At 51.6% G+C, this 25294-nt stretch overlaps 1 protein-coding gene across 11 annotated transcripts in view; it reads right to left on the minus strand.

Annotated features, from left to right (window-relative positions):
• Positions 1-2370: 2370 nt before the first annotated feature.
• Positions 2371-25294, minus strand: part of PKNOX2 (PBX/knotted 1 homeobox 2) — a 307502-nt gene continuing 284578 nt past the window's right edge. For 9 of the 11 annotated variants that reach the window (XM_078058801.1, XM_036123314.2, XM_036123317.2 and 6 more), the window contains 6 exons: positions 24226-24355; positions 23662-23759; positions 22732-22851; positions 6681-6757; positions 5597-5775; positions 2371-4604 (listed from right to left, as the gene is read on the minus strand). In XM_078058801.1, coding sequence (XP_077914927.1) covers positions 4378-4604; positions 5597-5775; positions 6681-6757; positions 22732-22851; positions 23662-23759; positions 24226-24355 — 831 coding nt within the window. In that variant the 3' untranslated portion in view covers positions 2371-4377. The remainder of the gene's footprint in view (positions 4605-5596; positions 5776-6680; positions 6758-22731; positions 22852-23661; positions 23760-24225; positions 24356-25294) is intronic. The other 2 variants (XM_036123320.2, XM_036123322.2) reach the window with 2 other exon arrangements.

The raw sequence follows: 25294 nt of genomic DNA on the forward strand, positions 1-25294 counted from the left end.
GGCAGAGCCTCTTGGACTGTTTTGTTTTATCACACTTGATGGAGCAGTGGGTATGGAGAAATAGTTCCTTTCTTAAAAGCAAGAATGCAGATATTGGAAGGAATGTCAAAAAAAAAAAAAAAAGGAAAAAAATAAAAGGGAGTGGGGAGCATAATTAACCAATGAGCAACCAAGCAGTGATGACCCGACCTGAACGTGGCAAGTGGCACTCAGTGTCAATGTTGGGGAGACCACGTGCATGGCTAATGTCGTGACAGCCTGGAGAGAACATCATAAGGAGTAGCAATGATTCGATTACACCCTGATGTGTCTGTGTAGGAATATAGGTCCTGAGTCTCAGTTCTCTATCTTTTAAATGTTGGCACAAAAATTTTTAGAAACAATATTGGTCCAAACAGAACATATCTGGGAGCTGTATTTGATCCGAACGCCACATTGGACCTGAGAGTCTTGTTTGCAACTCTGAACGATCACGTTTGAGCTCACTGGACCAGGATGAGGTCATATTTTAACCAGTAGGGGGATGTTACCGACACACATTCAGTCTCAGTGTTTTCCTAGGTTGTGTAAACTCCCTGAAGGCAAGAACTTTGTCTTTGTTGATCACAGTTGTATCCTCTGTATCGGAAACTGCCGAGACAGAGTCGGTGCTCAGTAAATACACGTCGGGTGAATGAGTGAGTGTGACAGAACCATTGCCCTCATGTGGCCGTGTTCAAGGTAGCAGAGGGATCTCTTGGTCAAGACAGTATAGCTCTTGCTCTGGCCATCAGCTCCCAGGAGCAGGAAGCTTCCAACCTGAAAGGTCTGCCCTGCTGGGATAGGGGTTGGGGCCAGAAGCCTGCTGGCCTGGTTTCCAGGGTCCTGACGCCAGCACCCAGTCCCCTCCTGCGTTGGCCCTTTTCTCGTACTTCCACAGGGACTGTGGCACATCTTTTCCGTGGGTTGGGTAGGACTTGGTCATGCACGGAGAAAGAGGTGGCTGCCACATCTCAAATGGTTTGGGAAACCCCCTTTTCATTGGTGGCATGGTTGAAAAGCTGCCAGAACTTGATGGAAAAACTGAGGAAGGGGTGAGAGAGGCTGCGGCAGCTACTCTGTAATTTCTTAGAAGAGTGTTGTGTAGACTGTATTTTGTGGAATACCAGTAAAACTCGAATAGATATTACTTGAAAAAAAAGGCAAATAAATCTGGAGAACAGGATGAACAGGTTTCTTCCTGCAGGACTCCTCAGAGCCTTTACTATGCTGGTGTGCCTTATGGAACCCCACCAGCAAAATAGAATATGCAGTTCATCCTAGATTAATCTGGCCACAGATTTTTTTGTTTTTTGGTGTTTTTTTTGTTTTTGTTTTTGTTTTGATGGCATGTCTTTTAACAGTGTCTTCCTTGGAAAACACTTCTTTGAAAGTCTGCTGGTTTCCCAGCTCTGGGAGGTGGGGCTCTAAGGTACCATCTTCTTGCGGGTCTTGAGACTTTCTTACTGCCTAGCAGTGGGGGTCTGTGTTTGCAGACTCTCTTGGTATGACGGGAGGCTTGGGGTCTTTGAGAGCGGGTGACCTAGGGAGCACAGGGCTGCGTGCAGGCCCATTTTGCCCATGTGAGCACTCCCTTCCCCACCTTCAGCCTGGCTGGAGGGTGTCCACAGGTAAGTGCAGGCTCCCCAGCCTTTGTGAATGTGAACAAGGGACGGCCCCTCTTGCTCCTAAACCGATGCCCTGGACATCTCACCAACAGTGCCCAGATAAGGAAAACTCTGGGCTGAAAGTAACAAGAAAGCTTGCTTACTTGGGGTTAGGAGCTGTGCCTAAGTGTCCACTTGCCCCTGGGGGATACAGTGCTGAGCCCTGGGTTCAGAGGGCAGGCTCCTCTCTGGACACAGCTGGAGGATTAAAAGTGACAGTCAAGACTTCCTCTCCTTTCCAATTCCTGGGCCCTGGGTGGACGTGGGAGAACTGGGGGAGGGGCAGTGGTGCCACCAGCTTTGAGGATGAAAACCCTTGGAGCCTAGGATGCCTCGGGGAAAAGCAAAGGCCTTTGAGGGAGGTAGGGTATGGTGCAGGAAGGGACCGCATTCTGAGCGTGCCACTGCTATGGGGGAGAATTGCCAGGAGAGGGCAGTGCAGAGCGTCCTCCGGTCTCCTCTCCCTAATCTCTTTGTCTTTGAGCCGGACACGTATGCAAGTGAGTGTGCCAAACGTGGCTGTCTTTTTGCCCAGACAGGTAAACTGAGGTCACTCAGAGAGCCTTCTACCTTGTTCCCTTCCATAGGTATTTAGTTCAACAAGAGGTAGGCTGAGGCCTCCAAATTTTCTCCGGTCCAGGGTCCCACTAACCACTAACCACAGAAAAAGAATTGCGCACCAGAATTATGGTAGGTAATAAGATTTACTGAAAACTTCTCGGCCACATTCGGTACTGGTTTGGTGGATACATCAGAAGGAGGTTGCATAACATTAGGCAGGTGGAGGGGCTGGGAGGAGGATGTGTGGGCCTGTGTGCGGGTGTGCCTGTGCTGGGTGGGTCGCTGTCCAAAGTGGTAGGTGAAAGGGTGTGTGTGCGTGTGTGTGTGTGTGTGTGTGTGTGTGTGTGTGATGTGTGAGAGAGAGAGAGAGAGAGAACAAGAAAGACGAACCAGAAAAGGAAATGTATTTTATCCCACTGCACATTGCAAAAGTCTCACGCCAAAAAAGCTAGACTTTCCTCTACTTATGGCATCAAAACGGAGTAAAAAATGATTGGATCACCCAGATTATAAATAAGGTTATTTGTTTCTCAAAAATCCCTATTAAAACATTAAATATCAGCTCTTTTGGGGGAGAAATACATTCATTTCAGGGAGACCTCAGGAAAGCGACCATCTTTTTGCTCCACCCCAACCAGGTGGGGGAGGGGAAGCCCCAGAGGGCCCTGAGGGTCCCCTCAGGTTGAGCCAGGTAGCCACTCGCATCCTGCCACTGAAGGAGATGGCCAATGCACAATTTACAAATGAAACGGCAAGTCCATTAAATTAAAATCCAATGGAAAACACACGTGTGATCAGTCCTGTCATTCACAGCCAAGGGGTGGGAGAAGAGGGGAGGAGGGGGTGCCAATCATGGGGGCCTGGAAGTTGGGGTGGGAGGGTGTGAGTTAGGGCAGGTGATGGAAAGCCTCCTCCTCGAGGGAGCCCCAGTTCCTCCAGTGCTGTGTGTCATGGTGGTGGGTAGATCAACCAGGTGTGTGGGGGTGGGGCACCACTTAGCGCTGGGGCACCATTTCTCTGGGCCCTCGCCCACACTTCGAATATTGATGGGAAGAGGGATGTAGCACCTTCTCCAACCCCTGGCTTCCCACTGGACTGGATGCTTCTTTTCCAATGTTTCTTCTGCCTTCTCTGAAGGATAGAATGAAGAAGAGAGCAAAATGGGGGCTGGTGGAGCCAGCCTGGGAGCAAGGGGACAGCCATGGGGGGCTGAGGGCCGGGACATCTGAGGAGCTCCATCTGAGGGCTGGAACATCTGGGATAAGACACCATTGTCCTGTTGTTACAGGAGCTGAGTTCTGTGACCACCTAGGGATGGCTGTGGTCCCCAAAGTCATCTTGATATGGCTCCTAGCTCAGGTTCTGCCATCTCCTTGGGTCCTGGAGCCAACCCGGGGGAAGGGATTCCTCTTAACCCCCTACAATCCGAGCCTGCCAGCTTACCATTCATTTTAGGGGGAGAGAGAGAGAGAAGGTGTCTGTGGTGGCTCCTGCCCTCTCTCCCAAGTCCACGGTTGCCCATGCCTGAGACAGGTTCTTGGAGGAATGAGCTGGAGCCGTCGGGAGCCCAGGTCCCACTCCGATCTGCAGGATGTTGCGCCTCAGGGCCTCCCACTCTGCCAGCCACTGGTGATGCGTCTGGGCTCCTCCTGCCCTTGAATGTCTGTCAGGGAGCTGAGAACCTCACAGGGGTGGAACCCAGACCCCCTTGACTCTCCCTTTCCTCCTAACTCTGTCCCTGGCAAGGCTCACTCTGAACAGCACCGATCCGTCTCACAGTACAGGGCTTGTAAACAACTCAAGTCCTTCAGTGGGGGGCGGGGCATGGGTGCCATCTGTCCTTAGGGATTTAGTGAGTCCAGCTCTCACTCCTGCCGTTCCGTGTAGGCTGCTTGACCGGCCCCACAAACGGAGTCCTCTGCAGTTCAGGGAAGTGGGGCTGGGGTGCTCATTGAAGCTTGGTAGTTGGGAAGGAGCAGGTGTCTCCTCTGCATTTCTTCAAGCTACTGATTTGGGGAAGCTAGGGCCAACTTCCTCGGTGCTGCCTGCGGTGCCCCCCTCCCTCCCACCCTGGAGCCCTCCTGACGACACTCCTCTCCTGCTCGGTGACCAGTGCCATCTGGGCTGCCAACTATTCCAGGGAGTCACTGTGTTCCAAGCCCAGGTCGCTGACATTTGTCGTCTGAAGCTCGTCGGCCTCTTCTTCCAGCTCCTCTTCCTCCTCCTCTTCCATCTCATCCTCATCCTCTTCTTCTGTCCCATCCAATGAGTCATCGTGTGCAGCCATCATGGCCTGTTGCATGGCCATTGTGGCATTGTCTGAGGACAGGGACTGCAGGTTGTCCAAGCTGATGGAACCTACGCGAGAGGAGAAGACAAGGGTCAGGCCCAGGAACCTCAGTGTTGGATAGAGTGGCAGAGACTGGCTCATGGAGTGGTCGACAGTTCCCAGGTGTGAAGTCCCCCGGTCCATGTGTTTGTCAGCCCCTCCCTGCCCCATCCCAAGCAGCGGCGCTCCTAGTTACCGTTCACTGAGCATCTTCTATGTAAGTATGTTAAATACTTTGACTTTCTAACAATTCTGTACAGTAAGTCTTATCATCTCCATTCTAAAGAGGAGGAAACTGAGTCTCAGATGGTTAAGGCATTAGCTCAAGGTGACGGTCAGGCATGATGGAGTTGGGATTCTCCCCTTGGTCCATCTAGCTCAAAATCTGTGTATTTCCGCTACACCTGACATGGCAATTGTCCAGCACAGAGGAACCTGAACGCAACCATAGAGATGCACACGAAGGTATGTACATGCACACACACACCTCTACTCCACTTCCCACACAGAGCTATCTTCACGTGCCAAGCTATAAAATGTCTGGCTCATTGAATTATTCATTGTGCACCAGGCGACCGGCAATTAGAAAAGTGTATATGGAGGATGTGATGGAGAAGCTGGGAAAACAAAGCTCTTCCTGGCCTCCGTTCACAAGCCAGCTGCCTGCTTTGGTATTTATAGATGGCCCTGGCTCTTGGGGAGCCGTGCAGACACTCATGGGCGCGACAGAACTTCGGGAGAGTGTGGGAGTGAGGAGGGGGCTCTGCTGAGCAGTCATTGACTCAGATGACCATGGACTCCCACTCGTCTTTGTGAGGTTGCTTTTTGGTTTGTGAAAATATATGCAAAAACATCCCCCTCTTTCAGGCCTGTGCACACCCTTCGATGGAGATCACTATTGTGACCAAGCTGTCGCTGCCACGCAGGCAAGGGGATGGCCAGCGCTTGCATCTCTGCAGAACCTGTCCAGGAGGTCCGCCCACCAGCCCCAGGCTAGAGCACACCCACCCCCGGTTCTTACCATCCGGGTTTGTTCCCGGGGCGCCGCCCTGCTGTTGCAGCACCCCTGCAGCAATGGAGTTGGGCCAGAATCTTTGGGTGGGCCGGTGCTGCGACTTGATCTTCTTGGCTTTAGGGGCAGGGTCTGGGTTGCTGGCATCAAGCATGGGCTGCAGGATGCGCCTCCGGGCATTGATGAACCTGCCCAGGGGTAAAGGTAGAGACCTGGTTAGTCACCGCCCCCCCCCCCCGGGGTTGTGGGGTTTGTGTGTGTGTGTGCATGTGCATGTGTGTGTGCGCGTGCACGTACAGGGAGTGAGAGCCTCTTCCAGACTCTCAGCAGCTGATCCACTGTACAGAACAGACTGGGGGCTCATCTAGGGTGTGAAAGCCTAGCTGGGAGAAGAGCCCTGGGCACTGCAGGGCTCATGGAATCACCTGGAGCTTGGTAACCACAAAGCAGCATGGGAAGGATGCATGAGGAGGGTCAGAAATCTCTACTCAGGACTTATCAGGATTGAACAGAGGAAGTAGGGGTCCCCTTAGAAGCACTAAACCCTGACTTTTCTCCAGGGCCCAGGGCTCAGATCAGGGGCTCCAAATCTTGGGTCTACCCCCACCCAACCAGACCTTGCTCTCTGAGATTTCTGTGACAACCCAGCCAGACACAGAGAAGGGGAAAACAGATGCCTGTGAAGTCAGAACAGCCAACTCTCCCTCCTCCTTCCCACCCCAGCTTTGCAAAATGTTATAGTTTTTCAGTTCACAGAGGTGGTGGGTAGACCAGATGACCACTGGCAGCTCCTCCAGAACTTGGACGCCTGCATTCCTCCTGTGTGTGTCTGCAGTGCAGGCAGGGCTGGGCTTTCTATTCAGCAGGAAGCTTCCAGTGATGTTCCTGACATAATCTCCCAGCAGAGGGCACTGAGAAGCTGCAGATGAAGCTCTAGGCAGTTGGGCTGATTCTAGCTTTCTGCTTCTAGCCCAAAGGGGAGGACTGCTGTGGTAGCTGGGCTGGGCTGAGCTGTCTCTTTTCCCTGCTATGCATTCCCTTGTCAAGCAAGTGGCCCCCGGATCTGAGAGCCTTTGGGCGGGTGATAACTCACCAGTTATTTACTTGCAGGAGGGTGAGGTTTGTCTGGGCTGCGATCTGCCTCTTCTCATCCTCCGTGGGGTAGGGGTGCTGAAATGAGAGGTGAAGGGCTAATGCGGGGTGGGCACATGGTGGCCTGGTCCCTCTAGAGACCATGCCTACGTCACAGGTGCTATCTTGGCCCAGGCAGCCCAGCGGTTTGGGAGCCTAACTGGGGAAAGTACAATTTTTGTTTCCCAAAAGCAATGGGACTAGAGCTTGGGGGAGGCTGCCCCATGTCTGTGGCTCCACAGTCAGGACCATCAGGCCCTCAGTGCAACCTCCCCCCAAGATGGGAGACCAAATTGCTTTCCCAAGAGTCAGTACGGCCCTATATTGATAGCTTCCAAGGCACTTTCACATCCTGACTTGGTCCTCACAGCCAACCCCCAGCAGGCAGGTCAAGCATTATTAGTATTAGGTTGACTATGGCCTCAAAAGCCCACAGGACTATCAGAGGGTGGTAAATGGGGGTATCTGAACCAATTCAATTTAAATTGACTGAAATTTACTGCATATCTACTCTGTGCCCAGATTTATGCAGGCATCCCAGGAGACAGAAGATAAACATAATAACTACTAGTTGTAGAATACTCGGTAACCTGTGAAAGGTTGTCATGCACTTAATTTCATTTAACAAAGCACATCGCTAACATCTTATCAGGTAGGCAGGTTAAGTATTGTTATTCCCACTTTACAGCTGAAGAAACTGAGTAACTTCTCCAGTGTTCCCTCAGGGGGTGGCACCAGCTTGGGACTCAGTTCTTTTCATCTTGGTCCAGTCTCCCTCCCTTAATCATGCTGCCACTTTGTAAGACTGAGTCTGTGTCTTTGTGGTGGTGAGTGAGGAAGTGGTGTCCCCGGGCACTTCAGTCCCTGCATTGATGACATGCTTGTCTCCCACTCTTAGACTGTGCTTCATGAGGGCAGAGACCATGTCTTATTAATTTGTCTTATTAATGTATCCCCAGTGCCTTCCACATGCAAATGACATGCAAATGACTCCTGAGTGAAAGAAAGCAGAAAAAAAGCAAAGGTTGGGTGGTTTGGGTAATGGGCCCTAGAGAAGGTTAGAAGGAGAAATGCGTTGGCCAGAGCATTGGGAAGGCTGCACAGGTCACATTAAGATGGGAAAGTTTTGGGTGGTGGTGGAATAGGGGTCCTTGTGGGTCTCCCTGGGTGGTGAGCCGCATGGTAACCGGGTCTCTGCGTCTTTGTGTCTCCCCCAGGTCCCCGCACCCACACCTTGCACCCAGTAGGCATGCAGTAAAGATGTGACGAGTATCGGAATGGGTGGGAGCCTTGCCCTGAAGCGAGGGGAGATCTGGGGCCTCTTAGGGCAGAGGACCAAGCTGTCCAGCCTCCTCCAGCCAGGGCCATTCCTCATGACTGAGGTGGCATTACACAGAGCTGCTTGGGCTTTCTGAAGTCCCAGAGACTGGGCCTCAGATTCTGGCTCTGTCACGACATGTTGTGAGGTCTCAGGCATGTTCCTTAGCCCTACATCATAAAGTCGTCTAGTGATTAAATGAAATTGTACTTGTTAAAGTGCTCGCGAGGAGGTGGCTCTTCACACTATTATTATGGGATGATGTGGGCGAGGGGCTTAAGGCTGTCTAAGGAATGAGCGTGAGGGCAACAGCCTCAGAAGTGCTCTCATTATCAGCGACAAAGGCGAGCAACCTCTGCAGTTGACCCCAGCAGCCCCTGACCAAGACAGTCAGGGTCACGTGTTGTTTTAATTCACACCTCTGACCCTGGCCGCCATGCCAGGGCAGCTGGGCCTTGGGATTCATCCAATATTAAGATTCTAACAAGGAGGAAAACACCAATGGGACCACCACCCAGGTCAACTAGGAGACAACTTCTTCCTGACTGGGAAGGCACATAAGAAGGCTGGGAGGCGAGACTGCAGGCCCCAGGGGGCAGAGGAGTTGGGGCTCCATGCTTCTGACACCTTCTGGGGAAGGGGTGGGGCCCACGCCCTATTTTCCTGCTGCATGGAGTTCCAATTCCCCTAGCCGTGAGAAGGAGCCACGCAGCCTCCCTGTCCATGGCCACTTGGTCTGCGAACCCAGCAAAAACAGGGCAACTCTCTGGTCTGCCCGGACTGCACTAGCCCCTTTCGTGCCTTCTTGTCCTTGCACCTGCCGTTCCCTCCGCTGCAACGCTCTTTCCCCCACTTTTCCACTGTGTGTTTCTGAGCTTCTGGAAAGACCTGCCAGAGATCAGATCCTCTGTGAGGCATTTCCCAACTTCCTGGGGCAGAGTTCGTCATGGCTGTGTTTGAATAATGGCCTTTAGCCCGCTATATGGTAATAGGTCTCCCTACGAGACTGGAGAGCTGCTCTCAGGGAGGACTTCCCGGTGGCACTTCAGCTGGACTTGGAAGAACGGCCAAGCCATCCCAGCAAAGGCGGGGATGGGCCTTCTAGGCACGAGCCTTGCACCAAGACTTACACTGAAGCCAGCTAGATGCAAGTCTCTTCTTCTACTCTTAAAGACCTCCGGGGAAGGAAATCCTTCAGTCTCCCATGGAGGGATAGTGTGTGCTGTCTCTAAGGAGGTTCCTGGCGCAGGCCTCCGTTCTGAGTGGATGTCGTAAATCCAGAGGTTAACATGCTCTCATTGAATGGAGAGGGTGGGAGGCAGTGTCACGGAATCCAGCTGGTTGTCCTCGTATGAGGACATAAAGCAATATAAACCTTTTATCCTCCCACCGTGCAAATGCCACCACCCATCCTGCCTGGAATCAGCATCTCAGGAGGCACGTGGTGGGGGCCATGGGGTGAGTGGCAGCTTTGGCCCGGCTCTGGGGACAGGTGTGTCGGCCAGAACATTCCTGGCACCACATCTGAGTGCTCACAGGAGCAGTCCAGCTTGTACATGCCTCAGACCAGATGATTCCTGAGGACAGAGTCAAAATAGTCCTGGCCCCTGGACAGACCTCGATTTGCTCAGTTCTACTTTTAGCACAATTGGAAAGGCTCTGAGCCAAGGACGGGAAGAGGAATCAAGTGAGATCGTGGTAAGCCCTCAAGCCATGGTAGCCACTCTCTGGGCACTGTTTGGAAGAACTCCTCTGGAGTTGGGAGGGAAGCAGGCAGCAGCTTTCTGGAAGCAGATAATCCTTCCAGAAAAAGAGATACAGAATGGACCAGAAAATGACAGATCCTTCTCAGGGTGGGCATGGAGCTTCATGCGACGAGGCAGAGCTGCCTGGTGGTCAAGAACACGGCCTCTGGAGAGGTCAAGTCCTGCACCCCCCCACTTACCAGCTCTGTGAGCTTGGTGATTTGTCGTTCTCCATCTCCCATCCTTAGTTTCCTTGGCTTAAAATGGAAATAACAGAATAGCGCGTACCTCTGGGACTTGGGGGCTGATTTAATGAGATAACGCAGGTAAAGCATGTGTGCTTCACGGACTCACTCTGGACAATGTAGCAAAGGCTCCCAGATGTCACAGAGCTTGCTGTGCAGTCTCCAGAGAAGGGAACTGCAGAGTTTACACAGAGTGGGTGTTTCGTGGTGGCCCAGCTGCCATCAGGAAGTTCCTCCAAAATCTGACCTAAACTCTTTCCTGCCTCTTTCTGACACCTCGCTTTGCAGCCTCCTAACTCAGGTCTCCCCTGCCCTAAATTGAAGCTGAAGGCATCTTTCAGTTGAAGGCTGAGTTCCACCTGCGGTGCTGGGTCTGGAAGAAGTGTGGCCAGGGCCGGTTCATGGGTCCCTGGCCACTCCCTTCACTCTGAGCCCACCCCAAGATTGTCCTTCCTCCTCCCGGGGCAGGCAGATGAGCATGAGGCTGGCCAGTCACCGAGGGGCAGAGCACAGGGGAAGTGGGGGCCTGCTGGCATCCGTGGCCTTGTGCTGCTGGTGAAGCAGGGTTTGGAGCCAGATTTCCTTCCCCACTTTCCCTCCAAGACCAAGCACCGCACTGGCGTCAACGACAGCTGTCTTCCCTTCTGGCTCCTGACCAAATGTGGGCATGCACCCTGCGGCAGCCCCAACTCTGAGGGCCTGGCCTTGCTCTAGGAGGGTCAGACACCAACCCCACGGAGGCAGTCGGCATGGTGAGGGGCCCCGAAACAATCACATTTCATCACATCTGAGATGCCATCGATGGCAGGGTGCACCCTGATTTCACAGATGCTAAGTGGGAAAAAATGAGCCTTCTAGAGTGGAGAGAAGCCCAGCAAGCCACCAGAGGAATTCCTCTTTCTTACTATCATGTACCTCCTGCAGACCTTCCATTCTTTTATCTCTCCTTTTTACTCCCCTCCCCCTTATAATTATACCTGCACAGAAAGGTCCAGAGAACTAAAATGTATAGCTTTATCTATCATCACAAACACCAATGGGACCACAACCCAGGTCAAAAAATAAGATACTACCAGGGGCGCCTGGGTGGCTCAGTCGTTAAGCGTCTGCCTTCGGCTCAGGTCATGATCCTGGAGTCCCGGGATCGAGCCCCGCATCAGGCTCCCTGCTCCGCGGGAGGCCTGCTTCTCCCTCTCACATTCCCCCTGCTTGTGTTCCCTCTCTCTCTGTGTCTCTCTCGGTCAAATAAATAAATAAAATCTTAAAAAAAAAAAAAAAAAAAAAAAAAAAGATACTACCAGCACCCAAAAGCCCCCCTTGTACCCCTTCCTAATCACTACCCTCAAAGATATCCTCCCCAAAGATAACCTGGTTTTTACGGTAATTACTTTCTTGCTTTTCTTTATAGTTTTCCTATCTATGTTACATCCTTAAACATTATAGTTTACTTTTGCCTGGTGTTTGGACCCTATATACATGGAATCCACTGGCATGCAGGATTTCACTCCACAGTACAGGTGTGAGACTAATCTATAATTATTGAAGCTATTCATTTTCATTGCTGCATAGTTTTCCCTTATAAAAAAATCTGCCGCCTTTTGGTTCTTCACCCTCTTGCAATCTTGGAACTATTCTCCCTCCCTCTGGTTTCTATTTCAAGCTATCCTTCCTGCCGCAGCAAGCAAGACTGGTCCTTCCTAACCTGCCCCCAGTGCCTCATGCCCACTGAGACACCTCTCCTATGAGCTAAGCACTGACCCTACCCAGGGTTTCACACGCTACACGGATGATTTGTTTAGTCGTCTGTCAGCCCAACCAGACACTCTGCATTTTTTGAGGAAAAGGACCCCCACCTTTCTTTCCAACCCCACCTCATCAGTGCCAAGGAAAACGTCCAGCACGTGCTAAGTGTTCAGTATGTATTTGTGGAATGGATGATCATAGGAACCTAAGGGGGTAACTGGTGGCTGTCACCATTCCCTGTGGGCCTTTGTGAGTGAAGATGAGTGGGAGAGAGTGGGGAGCATCAGTGAGTCGGACTCCCCGGGAATTCTCCCCAGAATCAGGCTGCCCTACTTGCTACAAGGGCCGTTCCTGCAAGTGATTGTTCCATGCAGGTTTGTGGGGAGGAGAGTGGGGTACTTAGGGTCTATGGAGGCACACCAGCCAGCTTTCTAGAGGAGTCTTCAGGGCAGCACAGTAAGAAGTGGGTAAGAACATGAACTCCAGAGCTAGGCTGTCTGGCTTTGAATACTGGTCTCTCACCAGCTCAAGACCTTGAGCTTGTTACGCGGGTTCGTCTTCTGTAAAATGGGGAAAATAATTCCACCTGCCCGAGGTGGTAATAAGGATTCAATGAGTTAATATTTGAAAGGTGCTTAGAACGGTGCCTGGCAGTCTGTGAGTGTTTTTTCAATAAATAAATAAATAACAAATAAAATAAACCTGCTGCTTGGTACATGTGGCCCCCTCTGTGTGAAAGCCACGGGTTGTTTTTCTGACAGATGGCGAGAGCCCCCAGCAGCTCCTTCCGTGCATGGAGAGATGCGCTCCTTCTTTCAAATGGTTTTATTTCCTGGATTCTGGGACTGCTCCAGCCCCTGTGCACATATGATGGGGTGTTTTCCCCTAGCCTGGGTCTCAGGCTTCTTGGGAGGATGCTGGGAAGCTGTGAATCTCCCCTGGCCATTTTTCAGGTGGAATCTTTGAGAGCTGCAGGCCCCCGGGGAGTGTCCCGGGGCTCAGGGCAAGCTAGCGGCCCCCCACACCCCCAGTCTTCTCGGACCCGCTCCATCCAACCCTGCAGCTGACCAGCCAGTTGTCAACAAGGCCCTGTCTTTGATGGAGACCACCAGTCTCCCTCCTTCCCTGGGACTCCGTGCTGCTGAAACAGCCAGTGTGGCACACACCCTGGGACTATGGCTTCCAACACTCTCCATCTGTCCTGGGGAGTTGAGGGCAGCTTCCAGGGGTCTGTTCTCTCTTTGTCCCTACAGGGAAGGGTGGGTGGGAGAAAACGGTTTCACATCACAGGGAGGCATCTAAGACTTCATGTTTCTCTGGCACAGAAAGATGAATGCAGCTGAGCCATGGCCAGCCTGACTTCCAGGTCCCGGTGTACCTTCCACTGAAGCTCTACATACAGATGCCTGAGCAGCAGGGGAGAGAGAGAGCAGTCGTGGCACGGCAAGGAGCCACACAGCTCCCCAGGCTCCAGGGGGGCGAGGAAGGGGAGAGGAGGATTTCATGCTCACGACCCTAGGAGGAAGGGTCTGTCTCTTTGGTCAGCAACAATCACGGGCCAGACAGGGCCACTGATGATCAATCAGGAGAGAATTCTCATCCAGACAACTCCTCCTTCTCTTCCTACTCCATCCTAAACCGTAGCCACCCTGCCAGGCCTGGCCCAGATCCCAGGTCCTCCGCTAAACCCTAACTTTGTGCATCAGCATCCCGTGCAGGGCTTGTTAAAAGCAACATCTCACTCATGCCCAGAGCCCTGGAAGTCCCCGAGGCCATCTCTCCCACTGGGCAGGCGTCCCTGACACCAGCGCTTTCAGCGGTGCCCCCAAACAAGTTACCGGTGCGCAGAGACAGTGCCGGGGTGGCTCGGTGGGGTCTGGGCCAGTGGGAGTCCCCCAGCTGGTCTCCAGCGGCAAGCAGTGGGGTTGGTTGGTTTCCTATCATTTTCTGTGCGCGCCGTCCTGAAGAAGGCGGGGAAGCAAGGCTCTGCGGTGCCATGTACAGAGGGGCAGCCCTTTGCGCTGTGGTTGGGAGGGTCTTTCTACCGAACGCAAGTCTTCTCCCTCCTCATCCAGCCAGAGAGCCTAGGCTGTCCTCCGGAGTCGCACAGAAGCCTAGAGTACTGCCTCTCACCTCATAACAAGAGTTATCACCACTTACTGGATGCCTACGGTTTTTGGCTAACTTGGAATACTTACAATATTCACGAGTACTCTGTCAAAGTACCTGCCATGTATTCTCATTGAATTTCCCAGGCACCTATGAAGCAGGCATCATTATTCACGTTTTACGCGTGAGAAAACCCAGCCCAGAGGGGTTAAAGAACAGGCTCTGGGTTACCCAAGCAGTGAATGGCAGAGCTGAGACTCACACCCCTGTATCTTTAACCACGTCCGCTCCACCTCTGGGCTAGACCATCTGTCAGGCACTGTGCTTTTTAACATATTATTGATCATCTTCGCCATAGGTGGGTACCATTATCTCTACTTTATGAAGAGGAAATTAACATCAGAGATGCTAGTTGACCCGTTCAAGGTCATATAGCGAGTAAAAAAATGGAGCTGGGATCAATCTCAGGTCTGTCTGCCTCCAAATCCCTTCTTCCTTATACTATACGATGCTGGCCCTAGAGGAACAGGGTTCTACGGACTGAACATCCCCAGTCCCCTTAACCATTCATCATATGACACGTTTCCCGTTAAAAGTCATTTGAACAGACATTTCCCCACCCTGGCTGCTCTTCTCTGGACACGACTTGTCGAAGACCTTTTGAAATGTGATGTTCAGTCCCGGACACACTAATCTGGATGTGTCTGACCAGCACAGATGCCCAACTCCTCTCACCTGTATTGCTTCCTCCATTCTTGGACCCCTTAAGTGTGTGTGTGCATGCTAATACTTGATTATATCATGGGTTGACTGCTCATGGTTTACGTGTATAATTTATTTCCCCAATTAAATTATCAGTCCCTCAAGTGCTAGAATCATGTCTCATACCTGAAACTTAGGTGTTAGTGGATAGATACGGTATTTGGAACTTAGGTCACATTTTCCCATAGAAACAAGTTATTTCTTTAATAGCTAGCTTTCCAGGCTAGCCCCCAAAGGCTGATTTAGTTAAAGATCTGTGTTCTGGTGGAAAGGAGCCTACAGGACTCAGGGACAAACCACAGATCTTGCTCTAATTTCACGGGGCAGGCTAGATCTGAGGAAATTCCGAGATGAGTGAGCACAGACTTCATCCTCTTGCCTTTTCCTGGGCCCTGCTTCCACTTCTCCGCCTCTTCTCAAAGCCCCAGGGCCGTCCTGTGACCCTGCCATCAGCCTTCCGAATCTGAGACCTCTGGCTGCTAGGACTTCAGGGTCAAATCTCTTAAAACTATATTCGTGATGATGTAGATAAAACTTTCATCAGATTCTCAAAAGGTCAGGGGCCTCGGAGAGGTGAAGAACAATTGTTAGAAACCTTTCCCCTGGCACCCCACTGGTTTGCCTCCTCAAAATGCTGTGTTAAACAATATTCTAATCTTCATTTGCTACCACTAACAAGCACTGGCACTCTTCCCATGAAGCTGATCTTAGCCGAGTGGGAGTAAAAAAGTAAGCTTTGGAACTAATTCATACTAAGCTGTGAATGAATGATGGCATCCTGGCCTCTCCATTGGTACCTGTTTTTGACAGGCATTGGGTACTTTTAAGTGGATCTCTAATGAGTGGAATTTCAGACCATGTGACAAAGTTAAAGGAAAAAGTAGCAGACAACGTAACATAATAAAATAAAATAAAATAAAAAAGATATTCTGGAACAAAAATTGTCTCTCTAAGTCTCTCTGAGCTATTTTTCTGCTTTTCAAGTTTTCTTACTTTTCCCCACAGATTCCTGAGAAGTGTCAAGATTTCTCTCAGCTTTTTCTGAGACAGGGCAGATTACGGGGACTCCCGGAGTGAGACGGGAAGCATTTGCAACAGTAGCTGTGTCTGGATCAGGACAAAATACTTTCACACTCATCTTATTCCATCCTCACAACACTGCTATGAGCTGGATATCGTGATTCCCATTTTAGAGCAGAGGAGACTGAGACCCGATGAGGTCCAGCAACTTGCCCCAGGTCCCCTGGCTAGGTAAGAAGGGGTGCGACACTCAAATCCAGAGCCTGCCTCCCTGTACCACGCCCGCTCCGTGGACCACACTCTTTCTGTTTGTAAGAGACATCCCTGTTTCCAAGTCAGCTGGCGATGGATCCCATAAGTGGGTCTCTGACAGGGATCGATGTATAGGTCCTTGGGGCTTAATACAATGCTAGGCACAGGGAAGGTGGCAAGCAAGACACACAAAGAATGTTTGTTGAGTCGCTGAAGATCACACCAAGGCACAGAGGCAACCAGCTGGACTTCACGTCCACACACCCTCCTTGGCCGGGAGCCCACGGGCAGGGCACGCGCTGTACCCGGGTGTGCGGCAGCCGGCATCCCCCAGCGGGGAGGAGCCCACGTGTGCCGGCTGATGAGTGGATAAACAAAGTGTGGAGTGTCTGTACAGTGGAATCCCGTTCTGCCATGAAACAGAAGGAAGCCCTGAAGCATGTGACAATACGGATGAACCTTGGAAGCCTGCTGCTAAGTGAGAGAAGCCACTCACAGAGGGCCATGTATGATAAATTCCATTCATGTGAAAGATCTGAAATCGGCATATCCATAGAGACCAAAGTCGATTACTGGTTTCTAGGGGCTGGGGAGTGATAGCTAAGGGGTACAGAATTTCTTTCAGGGATGAAAATATTCTGGAATTCGACAGTGGGGATGATCGCACAACTCTAAATATACTAAAAAATCTCTGACTTTAGTTACAAAGGGTGGATGGTGGTATGTGAATTATATTTCAATTCAAAAAAAGTCACAGAGAGAAGGCCCCCGGTGCATTTTGTGTGCTTGGCTTTTGTGACAGCCGCAGAGTTCATACGAGGGCGCTGGAGCCAGGCCCTCAGCTGCGCGAGGCGGGGTGGACGAGCAGGGTACAACTGTGACGCTGGCCGGACGCCATCCCGGCACTGAGGATGTGAGGGTTGGAGAAGGGAGAGCGAAGGGAGGGATGGTGAGGCGGCCTCACCATATCTGAAAACTAGGGCTGGCAGATAGCTCTCCTGCCCCCTTCCCAGGACAGGGCTCTGTGTCTCCATGGAGAGCCTCCGCTGACAGCATCTGCTGAGAGCTGGGGGTCCCCTTTGCTTCACCTAGACTTTGCGTGGGAGTCGAGAGCTGCTCTGGTTTCCTGGGTCAATGCAGAGCATTGTGGGTGAGGAACTAGAGCCCGGAGGCGCCACAGACTTGGGTTCAAATCCCACGAGATGTTGGGGAACGTGTTCCCTTCTTTGAGTCTAGTTTTGTTACTGGTAAAATGAGGATAACAGGGCGCCTGGGTGGCTCAGTTGGTTGGGCATCTGCCTTCGGCTCAGGTCATGATCCCGGGGTCCTGGGATCGAGCCCCGCCCACATCGAGCTCCCTGCTCAGCGGGGAAACTGCTTCTCCCTCTTACCCTTCCCCCCTGCTCGTGATCTCTCTCTCTCACTCTCTCTCAAATAAATAAATAAAATCTTTGAAAAAACAATGAGGGCAATAGTAGTACCCAGCTCCTCTGCTGGTTGGGTGGCTTATATGAGATGGTGCATGAATCCGGCCCCGCGCAGTGGCGAATGCCGTGGCTCTTTTGATGTGAGGCGGGACCTGCTGGGGCTTGGTTTCCTCTCTGGGATTTCCCCACATGCAGAGAATATTCTGTAATATTCTGTAATATTGTAATGTTGCTCCCGTGCTTTGGTGGCAGCGACACAGAGATCAGCCATATTTTGGATGGGAATGAGCAGAATGATGGGGCCAGGGCGAGGGGCGCTGGGGTCCGGAGCAGAGGGGATGGGGGCAGAAGCCAGGCAGGAAGAGTAGCCCTCTCCCTCCATCCTCTGTGAAGAGGACCCTCTGCCGGGGTTCTCCCCCAGCCTGGGTTTGCTGGGGAGTGATTGCTTCCGGCAGGAGTTTGGCCTCTTTCAGCCAAAAATGCAATAGCAAGAAAATATCCCGGGATTCTTCAGGGACCCCAGAGCAAGCAGCTAATGGATGAAACCTTCCCACTCTCATTGCAGCCTGACAGAAAAGGCTCTGGGGTTTAAGTCCCACCTCAGGAACACTCTGTCATCGGAATCCATTTCTGTAGCTGCTAATGCCACACAACAGTGGAAGTGACAAGAAGCCTCAGACACAGGACAAAAGGAATCAAAGAATACTAACTTCTCCCTGAGGGAAAGAAGACAACAGGAAAAACTAGGATTCACTACAGAAGTTTGAACAATCTCTACTAACGGAGACTGGGTAGATTTACGATGCTCTCCGTTTCTTCTGCAAACCACGACACTGCCGTTCACATCGTCCCGGATGCTCGAGATGAATAGGCTACTGTGTAGAATGTTCATTAGACCATTTATCTGCTTATCAGGAAGTTGGCACTGTTTGTATCCAGACTGGTTTATGCCAGTTACATGTGTTAATGTAATGATGTAATGTAGTTACTCTGTAAACCAATAAAATGTAAGTGCAACAAGAAAGTTATTCTTGCTAAGAAAACTAACTGGACTGCTTTGGAAAGACTTGAGACTCTGATTTCCTTAAAAATGCCGTGTAGTGAGGACCTCTGGGACAAATGTAAGTGGCTGGAATACATAACAAAAATCTAGAAAGATCCTACAGCCAGGTTACTTCCCAGACATCAAAGTTCTTATCCAATGTTAAATAAAGATGGAATTTATAGATGTTCTATTATAGGAGAGGTTTGTGCAAGTAAAAGGACAACCTCTCCTCAGAGAAAGATCTTGGCCCTCTATCAAGACATTAGCAAATCAATATATATGTGTATCTTCTAAATTAAAATAAAATGTATCTTTTTAATGGCTGTTCCTTTCTTCAACCAACTTTTCCAATTGGCCAATCAACACATGGGTTGTCCCCACTGCACTGGATAGGATAGGAGAACATCCATTGGATACTGAAATCTGTCCTTTTTCATACATTTTCTACCCTTTTTTCCTAAAATTGAACAGCTACTTTATGCCCATACGGTGGTGTTACTGCAGAGTTAGATTTCCCACGAGCTACAATCTCAGAGTTGTTCCTCAAAGAGACAGTGAAAGCAAGGTGGGGGAGGGGGGCTTCGACTAATCAAAATATGTTTGGGGAAAGCTTCGAACCATGCCCCTCTTGCAAATTCACAATGCCCCTAGTACACTGAGAATCAAGAACTGAGCTAAACTTTGTATAACCCAGATTTTCCCAAACTCCTTTACCCCATCTTGGGAGCAACACCTATAACATCCTATAAAGGTACACACTTTGGGAATCAAATCTTTAGGGTCCACGTAAGAGGAATAACGTATGATCCCTTTTCTGGAGCAATTTACAATTGAGTCAGAGATATGCGACATGTACGTTTGACACATATATACGCAGAACAGGTAAGTAACAGTGCTCGGCAGGATGTTTTTTAGGTTTAAATGATGGTAAAAATCAGTAGATGTTATAGATCAGAACAACAGGTCAGGCATCCACCTCTAATTTTCACAAATTGTGGGCCTTGGTCTCAAAAACGTGCTCTTAGTCCACGGTTCTAGATAGTTCAAAGAGGACTCACATTTCTTAAATGTGCCTAGGTACCAGGTTTGGCTCTTTATATAAGTTATCTCATTTAATTTTGTAAGCGTGGGAAATGGGTATTATCTTTTTTTTTTTTTTTAAGATTTTATTTATTTATTTGACAGAGAGAGACACAGCGAGAGAGGGAACACAAGCAGGGGGAGGGGGAGAGGGAGAAGCAGGCTCCTGCTGAGCAGGGAGCCCGATGCGGGGCTCCATCCCAGGATCCTGGGATCATGGCCTGAGCCGAAGGCAGACGCTTAACGATTGAGCCACCCAGGCGCCACCGGGTATTATCTTTTTTCAAAGAAATCGACTCCGAGAGATTGCACAGCTGGTGGCGGGACCTCAATTCGTACCCCTGTCTGTCTGGCTTCGAAGCCTGCCTTCTTTTTGCTGTGCCCTTGTTACCCAGTCTTTATAGCCTCTCCTGAGCTGGGGTTTGGGGGCCTGTGCACCCACTGATATCTGGGTAGCCAGACTGATCCATGGCCAAGCCTGGGCCTGCAGAGGACCGCTGTGCCAGGCTGTGTCCCTAGAGCCTGGACTTCTCCCCATCCCCTTCCTTCCCCAGTCCAGAAGTTCTGAGTTGTGACTTTTTTTTTTTAAAGGCCTGGGGGTCACTCCCTTGACCTCTCCTGATGGCCACTGTGAGGAAGGCATTAAGCGGGTGAGGACTTTGCCAATGTTAAGTGCTTTATTAATAGTATCCGCACTGAGTGCACTCTGAGCTGGAGAGGGTCCACGGGTGGGAGGGTGTGGGCAGAAAGTCTTACTCATGCTTTTCAGCAAGCCCTCTCCATGGTTCCCGGTCTCTTTTGTGGAGCTGATCTGGGTCCTTCCTTCTCTTCTGCTTTGTGCTCAGCGACTTCCCCCTCTCTCTTCTCCACCTCTACCTTCCTCTGCCATCCCCTGTCCAGGGGGCAGTGGCCACGGAGTGGAAAGGAACGACCCTAAGCTATAGAGGGGTGCTCAGCAGGGAGGGGGCAAGAGGGCAGCCTGTGAACTGAAGTCTGAGGTCAGAGGGCAGACATAGCCAGGAGGGGCTGATAGGATGACCCTCCAGTCTCAGGCTCAGACTTACGTCAGGGGCAAGATGCAAGTGGGGAGTGGCAGGTAGCTGAGGCAGGAGCCCCGGCACGGGTGATGGGGGTCAGTGCGGGGTGCTGGCATGGGCTCGTGGGCGGGGGAACTGGTCTGGCAGACTCTTCTCCCTCCTAGCCTTTTCTCCCCCTCAGAGGTGAGGCTGTGGGTGTGTTCACATCAGTCGTCAAAAATGCATGGTGTGGGGGAGGGGGGGCAGGAAGGACAGGGCACTAACATTGATTAAACACCTCAGTGTGCCAGGGTCTTGGCAATTGCTGCATTGCTTCCTGGTTCTCTTCACAAGAGGTGAGTGTGTCCAGGTTACAGAGTCAGAGGTAAAGTCTAGACCTGAGCTCAGGTTTGGCCGCCGCAGGAGCCCATGAGCTTTCTACCACACCTGCAGCCTGTGGTTACACATCACTGTGCTGTGGTGGGTGGAGCCAGCTCTGGACCCATGGAGGGCGCGGGAGGGAGAGGAGCGCCTGCCCCCATCTTGGGTGTGATGGGCCAGCGCACAGAAGATCCTTCCCCAGGGAGGCCCTCTTCCCACGGCTGGGCTGGGAGCTGTAGCAGGGACACCGGGCTCGCAGGGCCACTGGGGCTCTCTGGCGGTGTGGAAAACCAGAACAGGCAGGAGGCCTGGCATCCCTGCCCCCATCTTCAGCCACTGATTCAGAGCTGCTCCCAAGAGGCCTGAGGATGGACCTGGCCCTGGCTCCCGGGCTTCATCACTAGGCTCTCAGAGTCTCTCCGACCTCTTCCCCTCACCTTGACCCTCGGCCTTCCAGCCCCCTCTCTCCAAATTAGGTTCCTGGTTGTTCTCTAGGTGGTGCTTTCAAAGTGTGCTTCCTCAGCAAAGCCCTGGGGCAGCCCCAAGACCCTAGGGGAGGGGTGGACATATTGGGGGCGGAGAGGCAGAGCCCCAGCCCCACATCGGTCACCACAGAGCAAGTCTTCCTGTTCATTGGGTGTGCGGGCCCAGCGCTTCTGGGCCAGAGTCCCTAAGATGCCCGTATCGGAGAACCACAGCCCAGGCTCAGGCTCCGTGGCTTCTGGAGGTACTCCCATTTCAAATAAAGGGTTGCTGATTGACCAACTGATTAATTCCCACGATCCATTTGATTTCTATCCCCTCTGAAGAAAGAGTTTCCCTTACTCCTGGTTCTTCCTCACAGGCCAAGACAAGACAGTCCCTTGGTATTTGTTTGTATGGGTCTATCTTGGTACTGCCATGCCAGGCCAAGACCTCACAGACTGCGGGAAGCCTGCTGGTGCTTCCAGAATCTACCTCCCACCCTGGGTACACACACACACACACACACACAAACACGCGCGCGCACGCACGCACACCCTTCACAATCGGCCCAGACATGGCCATTGGCCTTCATTTACTGCTACAACTCTTGGATGATGCTAGGGGATTATAGTTTTGAATTCATTCCTGACATTCAACCACAGCCCTGGCTGTTGCAACTAACCCCGCACACAGCACGTAACTGCTATCGTGTTAGTGCACACAGCAGGCTCTTTATAGACATTACGTTTATACCCGAGGCTTGGTCGCCATTTTACGGAAATGGCCATAGAGGCTCAGGAAGGCAGTTGTCCTGCACCAGAGCTGAGCTGGTTGTGTGAGGAAGGAGATTCCTCCTTGGGCTGCTCTTCCAGACCTGATGGTCGCAGCCACCGCTGCCCAGCCCGGTGCCTCATCCGGCTGCTCTGAGCGGAGGGACAGGGGAAAGGGGACACATCCGCTGCTACCCCAGTGGTGAGGACTCTGGGAAACAGAAGAGTCCTGGCTGAGGATCCACATTTTCTTCCCTGGGAGAAGGGCAGGAGAGCGCGTGGCCGCCCGCAGCAACCACCGTCCTGGCCCCACAGAACCTCACCCCGTCCCTGAAACACTTGCCCAGTCCTTAGCTCTCCTCAGAATATGTCTGTCCTCATTCCCTCACTTGATGTCACACTTCTTCATGGCAGCAGCAAGCACCAGAGAGCCTCCCAGCTTTAGATCCCACTAAAGTGGGTCCATAGTGGTCCCTCTCCTCTGCCTTGGCCTCTGGAAGATGGGATCCCTATCAGAGAGCCTCTCTCCAGGGCCACGCCCTCTGTAGATCCAAGGATGACCACAGAGTCTGGAACCTGGGGGGTTATTCATACCCCACGCTGCCACTCCACACCCCCAATACACGCACACTCACCATGAGATGCTGGAAGAGCCAAGAACGCATTATATTGGTGGCATGCTTGGGCAAGACTCCTCGTTTGTTCTTGGACTTCTTATCCTCATTGTCCAGGAGGGAGGTGAGGTCAAGGTTAACCTTCAGGGCACGTGGAGAAAAAATCAGCATCAGCAGCCTGGCGGGCCAGCAGCTAGGGACCTGTTGCCATAGTGATGGCAGGCTCTTGCTGCCAACCCCCTTTTCCAACTCATTCTTAGGGCCCTGGGGAGGTCACCTTTCCTTTCACTCTGCACCAGCCCCTCAGAGAATGGGAGACAGGGAGAAGGAGAAGAAGGAGGAAGAGGAGAAGGGGATGAGAGAGGACACAGAGGAAATGGGGACATGCAGAGGGTAGAGGAGAGACAAATTTGCCAGAAACCACCCACTAGTTATTAGCATTTCTAGGTTAGTTTACGGTTTGCAAAGCACCTTCCTCTCCATTACCGTGGTTAGCGCTGACAGCAGCCCTGGAAGTTGGTAGGGCTCCGTGCAGGTGGTGTTAATCCCCGCTCTGTGGATAAGAGCTCTGAGGCTCGGGGAGGTCAGGTGACTTATCCAAGATGACAGAATTAATGTCACATCTCAGGCCTGACTTCAGATCTTCTTCCTCCCCCAACCTGTGTGTGTGCTCTATCCCACTGAGCTACAGAGTGGCTCCGGCTAGAGACCAGGGATAGGAGGTGCAGAATCCTTTGACATAACCTTGAGGGGTAGGGAAATCCCAGGAGTTGATAAAGCCTTTCAGACCCCCAGCTTCCGATCTGTAAACTGGGGGTAATGATGCCTCTTAGAGGAATAACGAGGATTAAGTGAGTCACTTGTGTAAAGGGCCTAGCAGAGAGCAAACAGTTATGGTTGTCCACCCCCCCACCTGTGCACATGAGCACACGCCTGTGCACGCACACTCACCTGTGTATTCTGGATCTGGATGGCTCCCTGGGGGATTGCTTGGGTGACCACCTGACCCTGGGAGGTTACCATGGTAACTGGCTGGTATAAGGCTCCACCTGAGGAGACAACCAGTTTTTGGGTCCCCTGCCATGGGGGTGGGTAGGAGTGAGGGCAAGCAGGATTTCCAACTCACTTGGCACTCCCATGTAAACACCTTCTATTCTGGAGGCACTCAAGCCCCTGTTGGGGAGTGATGGGGTGGGAACAGGGTCCAGAGAACAGAGCCTCTGGTGGGAAGTGTTTGGGGGCAGGGACAACAGCTTTACTTGGTCTTTGAGAGACTCATGAGACTTTGACCCAAATTTGTTCCAAAATACCACAATCAGGCCTTGGTGCTAGCCATCTATAAACTTACAGAACACTTCAGTCAAGAAATTGAACTGGAAGCCCCTCCTTGGCAGGGGGCACCCCTCCCATTTCCTAAGATTGTTTGTACGGTACCCTGCCCCCCCACCCCCTGGAATCCCCTTGGGGCCACCCCTTCTCCTCCCAGGGGTGTTCCCCATAATCCCCTGCACCGACCTGACACCACTTGTGAGTTGACGGTTGTCATGGCGATGTTGCCCTGCTGGAGCGCTGAGGCTGGGACCACAATCCCCTGGGGGTTATTGGAGACTCCAGACATGGAATTGGGGGAATTCTGCAGGAGGTCCTGGCAGTAAGGGAGGCGTGGTTTGTGACAATGTCACTAAATGCTTAGAAGCCACAGCCCCAAACTCCTCCTCTCCCTTTCTCCCTTCCTGTCTTCCTTCCTCCCTTTTTCCTGAGCCTCCCAGGACCCAAATCTGAAAGGCAATTCTCATGGCCTTCCAGAAGCAGTGAATAAAGTCTCAATATTAAAAACCAACCAACCAACCAACCAGCCAGCCAGCCAGCCAACCAACCAACCAACAATATTTATCCACTTAGCCATTCCATTCTTCTGAAACCTGAGACACAAATCATCTCATAAACCAGTGGTCCCCACTTCGGCTTCACTTTGGAATTTCCAATACTGATGCCTGGGTTCTAACCCCAGAGATTCTTCTAATTCCATTGGTTGGGGGTGTGGCCAGGGCTTTGGTGTTTTACAAGCTCCCTAAGTGGTTTTAACGTGTGGCCAGGGCCAAGAACCAGTCTTTATCTGCCTAGCACCTCTTCACCCTTCACACTGAAATGTCTCCAGATGCCTTCCCTGACACCCTCTCCCCCCGAGAACCTCACTTCCTCACGTACCTATATCACATTATTTATTACACCCAGCTCCACACAGAAGTGGCCTCCAACGTTCTATCTTTGTATCCTGAGCATCTAATTCAGGTGCCTGGCATACAGTGGCCACTAAAATCGTTGTTCAATAATAATACAAAAACATCCACCCTAGCCTCTTTACAACCTGCCTTCTAAGGGCATCTCATAGGAGCCTCGACCTCAAGCCACCCTTTGGCACATTTCATCGATTCCTTCCTTTTCCCCAGGCTGCCAACACAGAATCCCACTGCAGACAGAGTCCTCCTTTGCCCCACACTGTCAACCAGCCAGCCCCTGTTTTCCCCAGGAAACAATCCTTGCAGTTTGTTTTTGCAGCAGTCAAAGCAGATAAGAGCATTTT

This window comes from Halichoerus grypus, chromosome 11 (genome assembly GCF_964656455.1).
Source record: "Halichoerus grypus chromosome 11, mHalGry1.hap1.1, whole genome shotgun sequence".
Classification (NCBI taxonomy): domain Eukaryota; kingdom Metazoa; phylum Chordata; class Mammalia; order Carnivora; family Phocidae; genus Halichoerus; species Halichoerus grypus.